Raw genomic sequence first — 14,428 nt, 5'->3', positions numbered from 1 at the left:
ACAGAAAAGCACACGCAAGGAGGTCGGGCAGGATCCCAGAAGGGGCAGGGATGCCCTCAGACTCCCAGGGGAACTAATAGAGGAACTGGGCCCCGGGGGAGAGCGCACCACACACCGTGGGCTGAGCTCCCTAAAGGGCTGCAGAGTGCCCAGCCGGGCCTCGAGAGCAGCTCAGGCCGCGGCTCAGGCAGGGGCTCCGTGTGGAGGGGGCTATGCGGCCCAGGAGCGCATTCCAGCGGTGCAGGCCCTGGAGCCAAGGGCGATGGGGGACACAGCCCAAGATCTGGTGCTCCCCCCGGGAAAGGCGGAAGCTGAGAGGACACAGGGCAGCAAGGGCGCTTCTACCACTGGGCAGCCCCAAGCTGTGCAGATCCATGCCCCCACGCCCCAGAGCATCCAGGCCCCTGCAGACTGGGAGCTGTGGTAGTTACTGTGGGAGCTGACTCCAGAGCTGGAGAGCTAGCCACCACCACTGTTGTTCCCCTTCCTAATGTCACCTTGTACTTGGGAATGAGCAGGGGCCTGAAAAAATAAACAGCTCCCACTGAGCTATGCACATGGCAGCGGAGGGGCAGCTCCCCCAGGTGCACACACCTGAGAATCAGCATAGCAGGCCGCTCCCCCAGAAGACCAACTGGAAGGACAGGGGAAAAGCAAGTTATTGACCAAGCAATGCTACAAAGTTCCAGGGGAAGTCGAGGGATTTACAGTATATAAAATGAGAGGATACTCCCCCCTTGTTTTTTGTTTTCTGTTTCCTTCCCCGCCCCTTTTTATCCTCTTTTTTTTCTCTTTATTCCGGTACAACTTGTTTTTGGCCACTCTGCACTGAGCAAAATGACTAGAAGGAAAAACTCACCATAAAAGAAAGAATCAGAAACAGTACTCTCTCCCGCAAAATTACAAAATTTGGATTACACTTCAATGTCAGAAAACCAATGCAGAACAATTATAAACCTACTGGTGGCTCTAGAAAAAAGCATAAAGGATTCAAGAGACTTCATGACTGCAGAATTTAGATCTAATCAGGCAGAAATTAAAAATGAATTAAATAAGATGCAAGAGAAACTGGAGGACCTAACGATGAGGGTTAACGAGGTAGAAGAACGAACGAGTGACACAGAAGACAAGTTGATGGCAAGGAAGGAAGCTGGAGAAAAAAGAGAAAAACAATTAAAACATCATGAGAATAGGTTAAGGGAAATGAATGACAGCCTCAGAAGGAAAAAATCTATGATTAATTGGGGTTCCGAAGGACACTGAAAGAGACAGAAGTCCAGAAAGTATAGTAAAACAAATGATAGCTGAGAACTTCTCCAACTTGGGAGGGAAACAGGCATTCAGATTCAGGAGACAGAGAGATCCCCCCTAAAATCAATAAAAACCTCTCAACATGTCAATATTTCATAGTGAAACTTGCAAATTCCAAAGATAAAGAGAAGATCCTTAAAGCAGTAAGAGACATGAAATCCCTAAGCTTTATGGGGAGAAGTACTAGGTTAACAGCAGACCTCTCCATGGAGACCTGGCAGGCCAAAAAGTGCTGGCAGGATATATTCAGGGTCCTAAATGAGATGAACTTGCAGCCAAGAATACTTTATACAGCAAGGCTCTCATTCAGAATACCAGGAGAGATTAAGAGCTTCCAAGATAGGCAGAAACTGAAAAAATAAGTGACCACCAAACGAGCTCTGCAAGAAATATTAAGTGGGGGGAGTCTGTAAAAGAAAGAGGAAGTCCAAGAAAACAATCCACAAAAACGGGGACTGAATGGGTATCATGATGACACTAAATTCATATCTTTCAAGAGTAACTCTGAATGTGAATGGGCTTAATGACCACATCAAAAGGCACAGGGTTTCAGACTGGATAAAAAAGCAAGACCCATCTATTTGCTGTCTACAAGAGACTCATTTTAGATGTAAGGACACTTACAGCCTGAAAAAAAAAGGTTGGGGAACCATTTACCAATCAAATGGCCCTCAAAACAAAGCAGGGGTAGCCATTCTTATATCAGATAAACTAAAGTTTATCCCAAAGACTGTAGTAAGAGATGAAGAGGGACAGAATATCATACTTCAAGGATCTATCCAACAAGAGGACCTAACAATCATCAATATTTATGCCTCTATTGTGCGAGCTGCCAAGTAAATAAATCAAGTAATAACCAAAGTTAAAACACATTAGATAAAAATACACTTATACTGAGAGACTTGAACACAGCATTTTCTATAGACGACAGATCTTCTAAGCAAAACATCGGCAAAGAAACCAGAGCTTTAAATGATACACTGGACCTGATGGATTTCACAGACATTTACAGAACTCTACATCCCAATGCAACTGAATACACATTCTTCTCAAGTGCACATGGAACTTTCTCCAGAATAGACCACATAATGGGTCACAAAGCAGGTCTTAACCAACACCAAAAGGTTGGGATCGTCCCCTGCATATTTTCAGAATGTAATGCTTTGAAACAAGAACTCTATCACAAGAAGAAGTTTGGAAGGATTTCAAACACATCCTGCTAAAAGGTGAAAGGGTCAACCAGGAAATTAGGAAAGAATTAAAAAAATTCATGGAAACTAATGAGAATGAAGATACAACCATTCAAAATCCTTGGGATACAGCAAAAGCAGTCCTGAGGGGGAAATACATCGCAATACAAGCATCCATTCAAAAACTGGAAAGAACTCAAATACAAAAGATAAAACTTGCACCTAAAGGAGCTGGAGAAAAAACAGGAAATAGATTCTAAAACCAGTAGAAGAAGAAAGTCAATAAAGATTCCAGCAGAACTCAATGAAATAGAGACCAGAAGAACTGTGGAACAGATTAACAAAACCAAGAGTTGGTTCTTTGAAAGAATTAATATGATAGATAAACCATTAGCCAGCCTTATTAAAAAGAAGAGAGAAAAGACTCAAATTAATAAAATCATGAATAAGAAAGGAGAGATCACCAGCAATAACAAGGAAAAAGAAAATATTTTAAAAACTTATTAGAAGCAGCTACATACCAATAAATTAGGCAATCTAGAAGAAATGAACACATTTCTGGAAAGCCACAAACTACCAAAACTGGAACAGGAAGAAATAGAAAACTTGAAGAGGCCGATAACCAGGGAAGAAATTGAAGCAGTCATTCAAAACCTCCCAAGACACAAAAGTCCAGGGCCAGATGGCTTACCAGGGGAATTCTATCAAAGGTTTAAAGAAGAAACCATATTCTACTAAAGCTGTTCGGAAAGATAGGAAGAGATGGAGTCCTTCCAAACTCATTCTATGAGGCCAGCATCACACTAATTCCAAAACCAGACATAGCCCCATACCCCCACCAAAAAGGAGAATTATAGAACAATATCCCTGATTAACACAGATGCAAACATTCTCAATAAGATACTGGCCTATGGGATCCAACAATTCAGTATGAAGATGGTTCACCATGACCAAGTGGGATTTATCCCCGGGATGCAAGACTGGTTCAACACTCGTAAAGCAATCTATGTGATTGATCATATCAGCAAGAGAAAAACAAGAGCCATATGATCCTCTCAATAGATGCAGAGAAAGCATTTGACAAAATACAGCATCCATTCCTGATCAACAGTCTTCAGAGTGTAGGGATAGAAGGAACATTCCTCAGCATCTTCAAAGCCATCTACGAAAAGACCACAGGAAATATCATTCTCATTGGGGAAACACTGGGAGCCTTTCCCTTAAGATCAGGAACAAGACATGGATATCCACTCTCACTACTGCTATTCAACATAGTACTAGAAGTGCTCACCTCAGCAATCAGGCAAGAAAAAGAAATAAAAAGCATTCAAATTGGAAAAGAAGTCAAACTCTCCCTCTTTGCAGATGACATGATACTGTTCATAGAGAACCCAAAAGACTCCACCCCAAGATTGCTAGAACTCATACAGCAATTTGGCAGTGTGGCAAGATACAAAATAAATGCCCAGAATTCAGTGGCATTTCTATACACTAACAATGAGCCTGAAGAAAGAGAAATTAAGGAGTCAATCCCATTTACAATTGCACCCAAAAGCATAAGATACCTAGGAACAAACCTAACCAAAGAGGTAAAGGATCTATACCCTAAAAACTACAGAACACTTCTGAAAGAAATCGAGGAAGACACAAATAGATGGAAAAGTATTCCATGCTCATGAATTGGAAGAAGTAATATCATGAAATTGTCAATGCTACCCAGGGCAATTTACATATTTAATGCAATCCCTATCAAAATACCATGGACTTTCTTCAGATAGTTGGAACAAATTATTTTAAGATTTGTGTGGAATCAGAAAAGACCCTGAATAGCCAGGGGAATTTTAAAAAAGAAAACCATATCTGGGGGCATCACAATGCCAGATTTCTGGTTGTACTACAAAGCTATGGTCATTAAGACAGTGTGGTACTGGCACAAAAACAGACACATATGTCAATGGAACAGAATAGAGAATCCAGATTGGACCCTCAACTTTATGGTCAACTAATATTCCACAAAGCAGGAAAGACTATCCAATGGAAAAAGGATAGTCTCTTCAATAAATGGTGCTGGGAAAATTGGACAGCCACATGCAGAAGAATGAAACTAGACCATTCTCTTATACCATACACAATGATAAACTCAAAATGGATGAAAGATCTAAATGTGAGACAAGATTCCATCAAAATCCTAGAGAAGAACACGGGCAACACCCTTTTTGAACTTGGCCACAGCAATGTCTTGCAAGATACATCCATGAAGGCTAGAGAAACAAAAGCAAAAATGAATTACTGGGACTTCATCAAGATCAAAACCTTCTGTACAGCGAAAGAAACAGTCAACAAAACTAAAAGTCAACCTACAGAATGGGAGAAGATATTTGCAAATGACCTATCCAATAAAGGGCTAGTATCCAAGATCTATAAAGGACTTACTAAACTCAGCAGCAAAAAACAAACAATCCAATCATGAAATGGGCCAAAGACACGATCAGAAATTTTACGTTGGAAGACACAGACATGGACAATACGCACACGAGAAAATGCTCTGCATCACTGGCCATCAGGGAAATACAAATCAAAACTACAATGAGATACCACCTCACACCAGTGAGAATGGGGAAAATTAACAAGACAAGAATCAAAAAATGTTGGAGAGGATGTGGAGAATGGGGAACCCTCTTTCACTTTCAGTGGGAATGTGAACTGGTGCTGTCACTCTGGAAAAGTGTGTGGAGGTTCCTGAAAGAGTTAAAAATAGATCTGCCCTATGACCCAGCAATTGCAGTGCTGGGATTTACGCCAAAGATACAGATGCAGTGAAACGCCGGGACACCTGCACCCCGATGTTTATAGCAGCAATGTCCACAATAGCCAAACTGTGGAAGGAGCCTTGGTCCATCGAGAGATGAATGGATAAAGAAGATGTGGTCTATGTATACAATGGAATATTACTCAGCCATTAGTAACAATAAATATCCACAATTTGCCTCGACTTTGAGGGACCTGGATGGTATTGATGCTGAGTAAAATAAGTCAATTGGAAAAGGAGAAACATTATATGGTCTCATTCATTTGGGGAATATAAAAATTAGTGAAAGGGCATAAATGGAAAGGAGAGTAAATGAGTGAAAATATCAGTGAGGGTGACAAAACATGAGAGACACCTAACTCTGGGAAATGAACAAGGGGTAGTGGAAGGGGAGGTGGGCGTGGGATTGGGTGACTGGGTGATGGGCAGTGAGTGAGTCACTTGGCAGGATGAGTCCTGGGTGTTATGCTATATGTTGGCAAATTGAACTCCAATGATAAAAAAATTTTAAAAGGCCCATATTTGACTCATCACGGTAATAAAAAATCCTTAAAAATGTAGAATAATGTGTATGTCCCATCTCTACATGCAGATGTTCCACCAGCTGCTGACATTTTCCCCGTTCTTTTCAAAGGGAAGCCTGAACTGATTCACTAACAGATGGATTGAAGAGACAATGAAAATTTTTAAAAGTTTTCCTTCCTGGCAAACCAGGGAGAGAGAGTGTGTATATATGTGTTTTGGAGAAAAAAAAAAACATCACAACCACACACAAAAAGGTTTTTGCAATTAATGAAGCTTCTTTGTGAAAACTTGCTTCAAATTCTATAGTCTAAACAAAGACTGGATGACTATAATGAAAAAATCTTACAGGGAATGATAGAAACTGCTGAGACTCTGGAACGTGTCCCTCAGTTTAAAATATCCATTTCCCTTTTTTAAAATATTTGTGTATGTGGAAAAACTAATTTGAACTAATTAATGTGAGTACAAGGATACCTAATGCTAATGAATGAGATTTTTGGATAATTTTTAAATGGATGTGCAAAATGAAATGCTTTCAAACTTCTCCTCTTCAGCAAAGGATCAGTGAACAGGAAAGAACTCAGTTTTCAAGATCAAATCCAAAATGGGTCAAGTGAAATTTTGGAAAAGAAAGACTTTCTGTATGATAATATATCATGGAATTCCTTTCTCTGTCCTTTTCGAATGCATATAAATATTTTTAATGGCTAAATAAACCTCTAGACAGTCTCAAAACTCTGGAATACTTCCACAAGGAGGTGAGATCCTTCTCTTTGAAATGTAATCACCAAGGAAAGTAATGCTGTATCTCCTGATTTCCGGGGAGGAGATGGGCATAATTTCAGCTGCCACTTGACTCCAAATTGCAAAATCTACTTTATTTATTGAATGGATTGTGTCCATATAGTTATATAAAAGAGTGAGATTTCTTTTTGGTCTCTTGAACAAATTGCTTATCCATGAATGTGTCATTTTGGTTTAATGCTTATTCAATAATAAAATTGTTTATCTTTTAAAAAATAAAAAATAAAATTTATTTTAGAGTGAGAGAGAAATGGGCAAGGCAGAAGAGAGGGAGAGAGTCTTAAGCAGACTCCGTGTTGAGCAGGATCCTGACATGGGGCTCTATGCCACAACCCTGAGATCATGACCCCAGCTAAAGCCGAGAGTTGATCACCCAACCGACTATGCCAACCAAGTGCCCCCAATTCAGTTTTTGTCAAATATACTTTCACTGCTGTGGGGATTGCTACTGTCAAAGCTCCCACCCCCAGTATTAGAACTGACTGTTGGAGCTTGAAAATGTGAAGCTTATACCCCTTAACCTCTCCAGACTCACCTTTCCTACTCTTCCCTGTAAGATATACATATGAATGTTATTTGCCAAGAAAAAACCCTCCGCTTATAAAGATCCCTGTGAAGCTGTTTTCTCCAGGAATTATATCTTAAAGATAATCAGGGGTGGCATTGCCCTTATATGTTATGTATAATGTTAAATAACATAAATTACCTCTTGCTCAGCATAAACCAAAATATCTGAAAATCTATCCCGGCTTTATTACTATATGAATGCTGGGTCTTGAATAAGTCATTTAAGTACTTTTAGCATCAATTTCTTCATTTAGAATATTTAATATGTTGAAGATGGGGTTATCTCTATTCTTCATCCCAGCTCTAAAAAGGTATGACTCTGATGCTATTATATAACCCTACAGAAAAGAGTAGTCTGATGATTATACATTCAGGCTGTTTCCAGATGCAAGTTACTAGTCTGAATATTTACATTAGGGGTTATCAGAATTCACTGACTTAAAGAGCTTTATAGTTGGGAAAGGATAAGATAACTCAGCTTTTACCTATCAATTGTAACATATCCAAGACATCATATATATTCAGCTAAAGGAAAATAACAGAAAGCCAATATTAAGATTTTAAAGAATACCTCAGGTGCTACAAAGTTTGCAGTGTAGCATGGAGTTAAGAGAAGTCCATTTTCTCCTCGAAGTTGTTTTGCAAACCCAAAATCACAGATTCTAATGGAGTCTGCATTGGCTGATTCATCCATATATAAGATATTACTAGGTTTAAGATCACGGTGAACAACCTTAAACACAAAAGAAAAAAATAAATTTCTATAGTGAACTAAACATCTATGAAATAAAACATTTTAAGTTAAAATAACTCCAGGAGAAGGAACTTTCTAAATCATAAAATTTTAAAAATGACACTTTCTCCAACCTTGATAGCCTTGACAGCCTGAAGCATACAGAAGAAATGATCTCTGTCCAATAAATGTCCCAGTTTCCATCCAAGCCATCAATTTTTTAAATCATTTCCACTCTCAGAATATCAAAACTTAATTCTCAGTTCCATTTCTGGAAATAATGGACTAAGACCCTACTCAACACTCTCCGCTCCACAGTAAACAGCTCTAAAATTTGCATACAATTAAAAAATCAACTACCTGAAGGTACTGGAGAATAAAGAGAGGCAGACTGACTCTAATGGGAAGTATGCACTTTGTTGAAGGAAAGAACATAGGGAGCTATAAGTACGTTTCCTATATCTGTGGCTCTTAGCCTAGGGTTAAGTGCAATTCCTATGTCACACAGAGATGGTGAAAACACATATGGGAAAGCCCACAGTCTTTCTGGTTGGGAGGAATGGAAAAGAGATGCTAGGAAACAGTGAATGCTTGGGAGGAAGTCTGTAAGGAATAGAGCTACAACTGACCCTTGAATCACAAATGTATAGAAGAGGCTCAATGTAAATCATACAAAGACAAAAGATACAAAAACCAGAGCTGCTGCTCAAAAAGGAGAGTTTCCAGTGCAAACCCTGACCTGAAAATTATCCACCAAAACAAAACAATCATTGAAGAAAAAATAACAATACAAAAAACTTCCATAATTTAATATTCAAATGTGCAGTATATAATCCGAAATTATCTGATATACAAAGAACTGAGAAAATGGAACAAAGTTTCAAGAAAAGAGAAAATAAAGCAATCTCAACCCCATGATGAACCGCATTGGACCTAACAGACAAGGATTTTAAAATGGTTATTATTACAAGTGATGAAGGTGCTAATTAATGTCATGGTGGTAATCATATTGCAATACATAAATGTACCAAATCAACACGTTATACATCTTAAACTTACATAACGTTGCATGCCAATTATATCTCAATGAAAAGGTATGATTCAAAATTCATAAAACAAATAAATATAAAATAAATATTAAAAATAAAGTGGCTATTATAACTATATTAATGAAGTAAAACACAGCCATGTTTTCAATGCATGAAACTCTCAGAAAAAGGACCCTTGGATGGCTCAGTGGTTGAGCAGCTGCCGTCAGCTCGGGTCCTGATCCCAGGTCTGGGGATTGAGTCCCAAATCGGGCCCCCTTACAGGGAGCCCACTTTTCCTTCTGTCTATGTCTCTGCTTCCCTCTCTGTGTCTCTCATGAATAAATAAATAAAATCTTTAGGAAAAAAAAGAAACTCTCAGAAGAAAAACAAAAACAATTAAAACCAAATGAAATGCTAGAAATGGAAAATATTCTGAATTTCTCTATGTGATGATTTTCCTACTAATATTATCTACTTCATGTATCTTTGATCAGCACTTTACTACACTAAACGTTTTTAAAAGACAAGGACCAAGTCTTACTCATGCTTGAATCTGCAACACTTTTTACAATGCCTGGCATGTAGAAATGCTCAATATGTCATTGGTTTATTTAATTGATGTAAGAATCTGAAGGTTTCTAAAATAATAAAAAATAGTTATTTAACTTTTCTCAAAAATCCTGATCACCCTTTATTTTATAGTGTTGATGAAGACAATCAAGGATTAAACTATAGTAGAATTATTCCTTTAGCACTATGTAGTTTATATTTCAAAATATTGAAAATATTCTCTCTTAAACCACACAATAAGTACTGGCTTATTTTTCTTAATTTTAAGAAGGGCCTCTATTGAATTTTCACTGTGCTAATTCTGAATTGTCCATTTTTTAACTGTTTATACTTAAGTGAGTACATATATACTATTACAACTTATTCAAATTTAAAATTTTAAATTATTTGTGACTGTTTCCTTGTATAGCTGTATATAATAAAATTGACCTTTTTTCATAATTCATTTGCTTTCTTTATGAAGATATTGGAAGCAAAATAACAGGCCTGCTCATCCACCACAAATTTTAATATATTAATATTTCAAATGTTTAGAATCCAAATTTGTTACTGTATTTTGAAGAGGGGTTGGCAAGGTCAAGATATATAGTCCTCTGGACATATTTTCAAAGAAGACATAGATGGCCAACAGGCACATGTAAAGATGTTCAGTATCACTCATCATCAAGAAAATGCAAATCAACACAATGAGGTATCACCTTAAAACTACCAGAATGGTAGTGGTGAGTCCAACATAATGTATAGAGTTGTTGAATCACTGTTGTACACATGAAAATAATGTAACATTGAATGACACCTAAACCCCCCAAAAGATACAGAGTTCTTTTACTGCCAGAAATTTATATATAAGATACAGCATAATTTGAATAATACAACATTTCCCTGGACACTTCTTTTGACTATTTAAGTTTGATTAAGGTTAATAATTTCAAAGTCAAGGTTAGATACAATTAAATTCAAACCATTTTTTTTAAATTAATATGCTTTTAAATCAGGGAAACAGGCAGAGTGAAGAGAATAAAGTATTACCCAATTTCCAATATCTAAACTTTTAATATATTATGAGTTTTATTAGAATATTCTTTATAGAAATATATGTTACAGCATGGCTGGGAACAGCTGAGGCAGCGGCTCAGGCGGCAGCTCCACACAGAGGAGACTACCTGGACCTGGGAACGAGATTCCAGCAGCACAGGCCCCGGAGCACAAGGCACCGGGGACACAGCCCAGGATTCGGCGCTCCCCTTGGGACAAGTGGAGGCCAGGAGGACACACGACAGTGAGGACGCTCCTGCTGCCCCTGCTCCAGGAGCATCCAGTTCCCTGTGAACTGGGAGACTGCGGTAGTTACCGCTGGAGCTGACTCCAGAGCTGGAGAGCTGGCCACAGCCACTGTTGTTCCTCCTCCTGGTGTCACCTTGTGCCTGGGACTGAGTAGGGCCACCAGAGAGCAGGGGCCTCACAGGATAAACAGCTAGCATTGAACTGTACACCTGGCAGAATCATCACAGCAGGCCTCTCCCCCAATAGACCAGCTGGAAGGACAGGGAAGAGCAAGTTCTTGACGAAGCAGCACTGGAAAGCTACAGGGAAAGTGGAGGGACTTACAGTATACAGAATCAGAGGCTACCCCTCTTGTTTTTTGTTTGTTTCTCCCCTTTTTTTCTTCCCTTTTTCCTTCCTTTTTCCAGTAAAACTTGTTTTTAGCCACTCTGCACCAAGCAAAATGAAGAGAAGAAAGAATCCACCCAAAACAATCAGAAACAGTACTATCTCCCACAGAATTACAGAATTTGGATCACAATTCAATGTCAGAAAGCCAATTCAGAAGAACAATTGTAAACCTACTGGTGGCTCTGGACAAAAGCATAAAGGATTCAAGAGACTTCATGACTGCAAAATTTAGATCTAATCAGGTGGAAATTAAAAATTAATTAAATGAAATGCCATCCAAACTGGAGGTCCTAATGATGAGGCTTAAAAAGGTAGAAGATCGAGTGAGTGACATGGAAGCCAGGTTGATGGCAAGGAAGGAAGCTGAGGAAAAAAAGAAAAAAACAATTAAAAGGTCATGAGGAAAGGTTAAGGGAAGTAAAGACAGCCTCAGAAGGAAAACTCTAATTGGGGTTCCAAAGGGTGCCAAAAGGGACAGAGGGCCAGAAAGTGTATTTGAACGAATTATAGCTAAGAACTTCCCTAACTTGGGAAGGGGAACAGGCATTCAGATCCAGGAGATAGAGAGATCCCCCCTAAAATCAATAAAAACCGCTCAACACCCTGATATTTCATAGTGAAACTTGCAAATTCCAAAGAAAAAGAGAAGATCCTTAAAGCAGCAAGAGACAAGAGATCCCTAAAATTTATGGGAAGAAGTATTAGGTTAACAGCAGACCTCTCCACGGAGACCTGGCAGACCAAAAAGGGCTGGCAGGATATATTCAAGGTCCTAAATGAAAAAAACATGCAGCCAAGAATACTCTATCCAGCAAGGCTCTCATTCAGAATACAAGGAGAGATAAAGAGCTTCCAAGATAGGCAGAAACTGAAAAAATATGTGACCACCAAACGAGCTCTGCAATAAATATTAGGGGGAAGTCTGTAAAAGAAAGAGGAAGTCCAAGGACACAACCACAAAAACAGGGACTCAATGGGTATCACGATGACACTAAATTCATATCTTTCAATAGTAACTCTGAATGTAAATGGGCTTAATGACCCCATCAAAAGGGGCAGGGTTTCAGACTGGATAAAAAAGCAAGACCCATTTATTTGCTGTCTACAAGAGACTCATTTTAGATGTAAGGACACCTACAGCCTGAAAATAAAAGGTTGGGTAACTATTTACCATTCAAATGGTCCTCAAAAGAAAGCAGGGGTAGTCATCCTTATATCCGATAATTTAAACTTTATCCCAAAGACTGTAGTAAGAGATGAAGAGGGACACTATATCATACTTAAAGGATCTATCCAACAAGAGGACCTAACAATAATCAATATTTATGCGAGCTGTCAAGTAAATCAATCAATTAATAACCAAAGTTAAAACACACTTAGATAATAATACACTTATACTAGGAGACTTGAACACAGCGCTTTCTGCAATGGACAGATCTTCTAAGTACAACATCTCCAAAGAAACCAGAGCTTTAAAGGATACACTGGACCAGATAGATTTCACACATATTTATAGAACTTTATATCCCAACGCAACTGAATACACATTCTTCTCAAGTGCACATGGAACTTTCTCCAGAATAGACCACAATAGACCTGCTTCACAAAGCAGGTCTTAACTGATACCAAAAGACTGGGATTGTCCCCTGCATATTTTCAGACTGTAATGCTTTGAAACTAGAACTAAATCAAAAGAAGAAATTTGCAAGGTTTTTAAACATGTGGAGGTTAAAGACCGTCCTGCTAAAAGGTGAAAGGGTCAACCAAGAAATTTGAGAAGAATTAAAAAGATTCATGAAACTAATAAGAATGAAGATATAACCGTTCAAAATATTTGGGATACAGCAAAAACAGTCCTGAGGGGGAAATACATCGCAATACAAGCATCCATCCAAAAACTGGAAAGAACTCAAATACAAAAGATAAAACTTGCACCTAAGGGAGCTAGAGAAAAAAACAGCAAATAGATCCTAAAGCCAGCAGAAGAAGAGCATTAATAAAGATTCGAGCAAAACAAAATGAAATAGAGACCAGAAGAACTGTGGAACAGATTAACAAAACCAGGAGTTGGTTCTTTAAAAGAATTAATAAGATAGATAAACCTTTAGCCAACCTTATTAAAACCAAAAGTGAAAAGACTCAAATTAATAAAATCACAAATGAAAAAGGAGAGATCACCATGAATACCAAGGAAATACATACGATTTTAAAAACATATTATGAAAAAAAAATAAATAAATAAAAAATAAAAAAATAATAAAAAAAACATATTATGAGCAGGTATATGCCACTAAATTAGTGGAAATGGGTGCATTTCTGGAAAACCACAAATTATGAAAAATGGAACTGGAAGAAATAGAAAACCTGAACAGGCCAATAACCAGGGAGGAAATTGAAGCAGTCATCCAAAACCTCCCAAGACACAAAAGTCCAAGGCCAGATGGCTTCCCGGGGGAATTCTGTCAAACATTTAAAGAAGAAACAATACCTATTATAGTAAAGCTGTTCCAAAAGGTAGAAAGAGATGGAATACTTCCAACTCATTCTATGAGGCCAGCATCACCCTAATTCCAAAACCAAACAAAGACCCCACCAGAAAGGAGAATTATAGACCAATATCACTGATGAACACAGATGCAATAATTCTCAACAAGATACTAGCCTATGGGATCCAACAATTCATTATGAAGATGATTCACTATGACCAAGTGGGATTTATCCCCGGGATGCAAGGCTGGTTCAACACTCGTAAAGCAATCAATGTGATTCATCATATCAGCAAGAGAAAAAACAAGAACCAAATGATCCTCTCAATAGATGCAGAGAAAGCATTTGACAAAATACAGCATCCATTCCTGATCAACACTCTTCAGAGTGTAGGGATAGAGGGAACATTTCTCAGCATCCAAAAAGCCATCTATGAAAAGCCCACAGCAAATATCATTCTCAATGGGGAAAACCTGACAGCCTCTCCCCTCAGATCAGAAACAAGACAGGGATGTCCACTCTCACCACTGCTATTCAACATAGTACTAGAAGTGCTCACCTCAGCAATCAAGGAAGAAAAAGAAATAAAAGATATGCAAATTGGCAAAGATGAAGTCAAACTCTCTCTCTTCGCAGATGACATGATACTCTACATAGAGAACCCAAAAGACTCCACCCCAAGATTGCTAGAACTCATACAGCAATTTGGTAGCGTGGCAGGATACAA

At 38.5% G+C, this 14,428-nt stretch overlaps 1 protein-coding gene across 5 annotated transcripts in view; it reads right to left on the bottom strand.

Moving 5' to 3' along the window:
• RPS6KA6 (ribosomal protein S6 kinase A6) overlaps positions 1-14,428 on the bottom strand; it is a 195,577-nt gene that overhangs the window by 29,261 nt on the left and 151,888 nt on the right. For all 5 annotated transcript variants that reach the window (XM_072815168.1, XM_072815167.1, XM_072815166.1 and 2 more), the window contains one exon: positions 7,778-7,939. In XM_072815168.1, the coding sequence (XP_072671269.1) occupies positions 7,778-7,939 (162 nt within the window). The remainder of the gene's footprint in view (positions 1-7,777; positions 7,940-14,428) is intronic.

The sequence above is a fragment of the Canis lupus genome, chromosome X (genome assembly GCF_048164855.1).
Source record: "Canis lupus baileyi chromosome X, mCanLup2.hap1, whole genome shotgun sequence".
NCBI lineage: Eukaryota > Metazoa > Chordata > Mammalia > Carnivora > Canidae > Canis > Canis lupus.
Note: the sequence above shows the minus strand (reverse complement) of the source record. Positions and strands in the feature narration are given on the sequence as shown.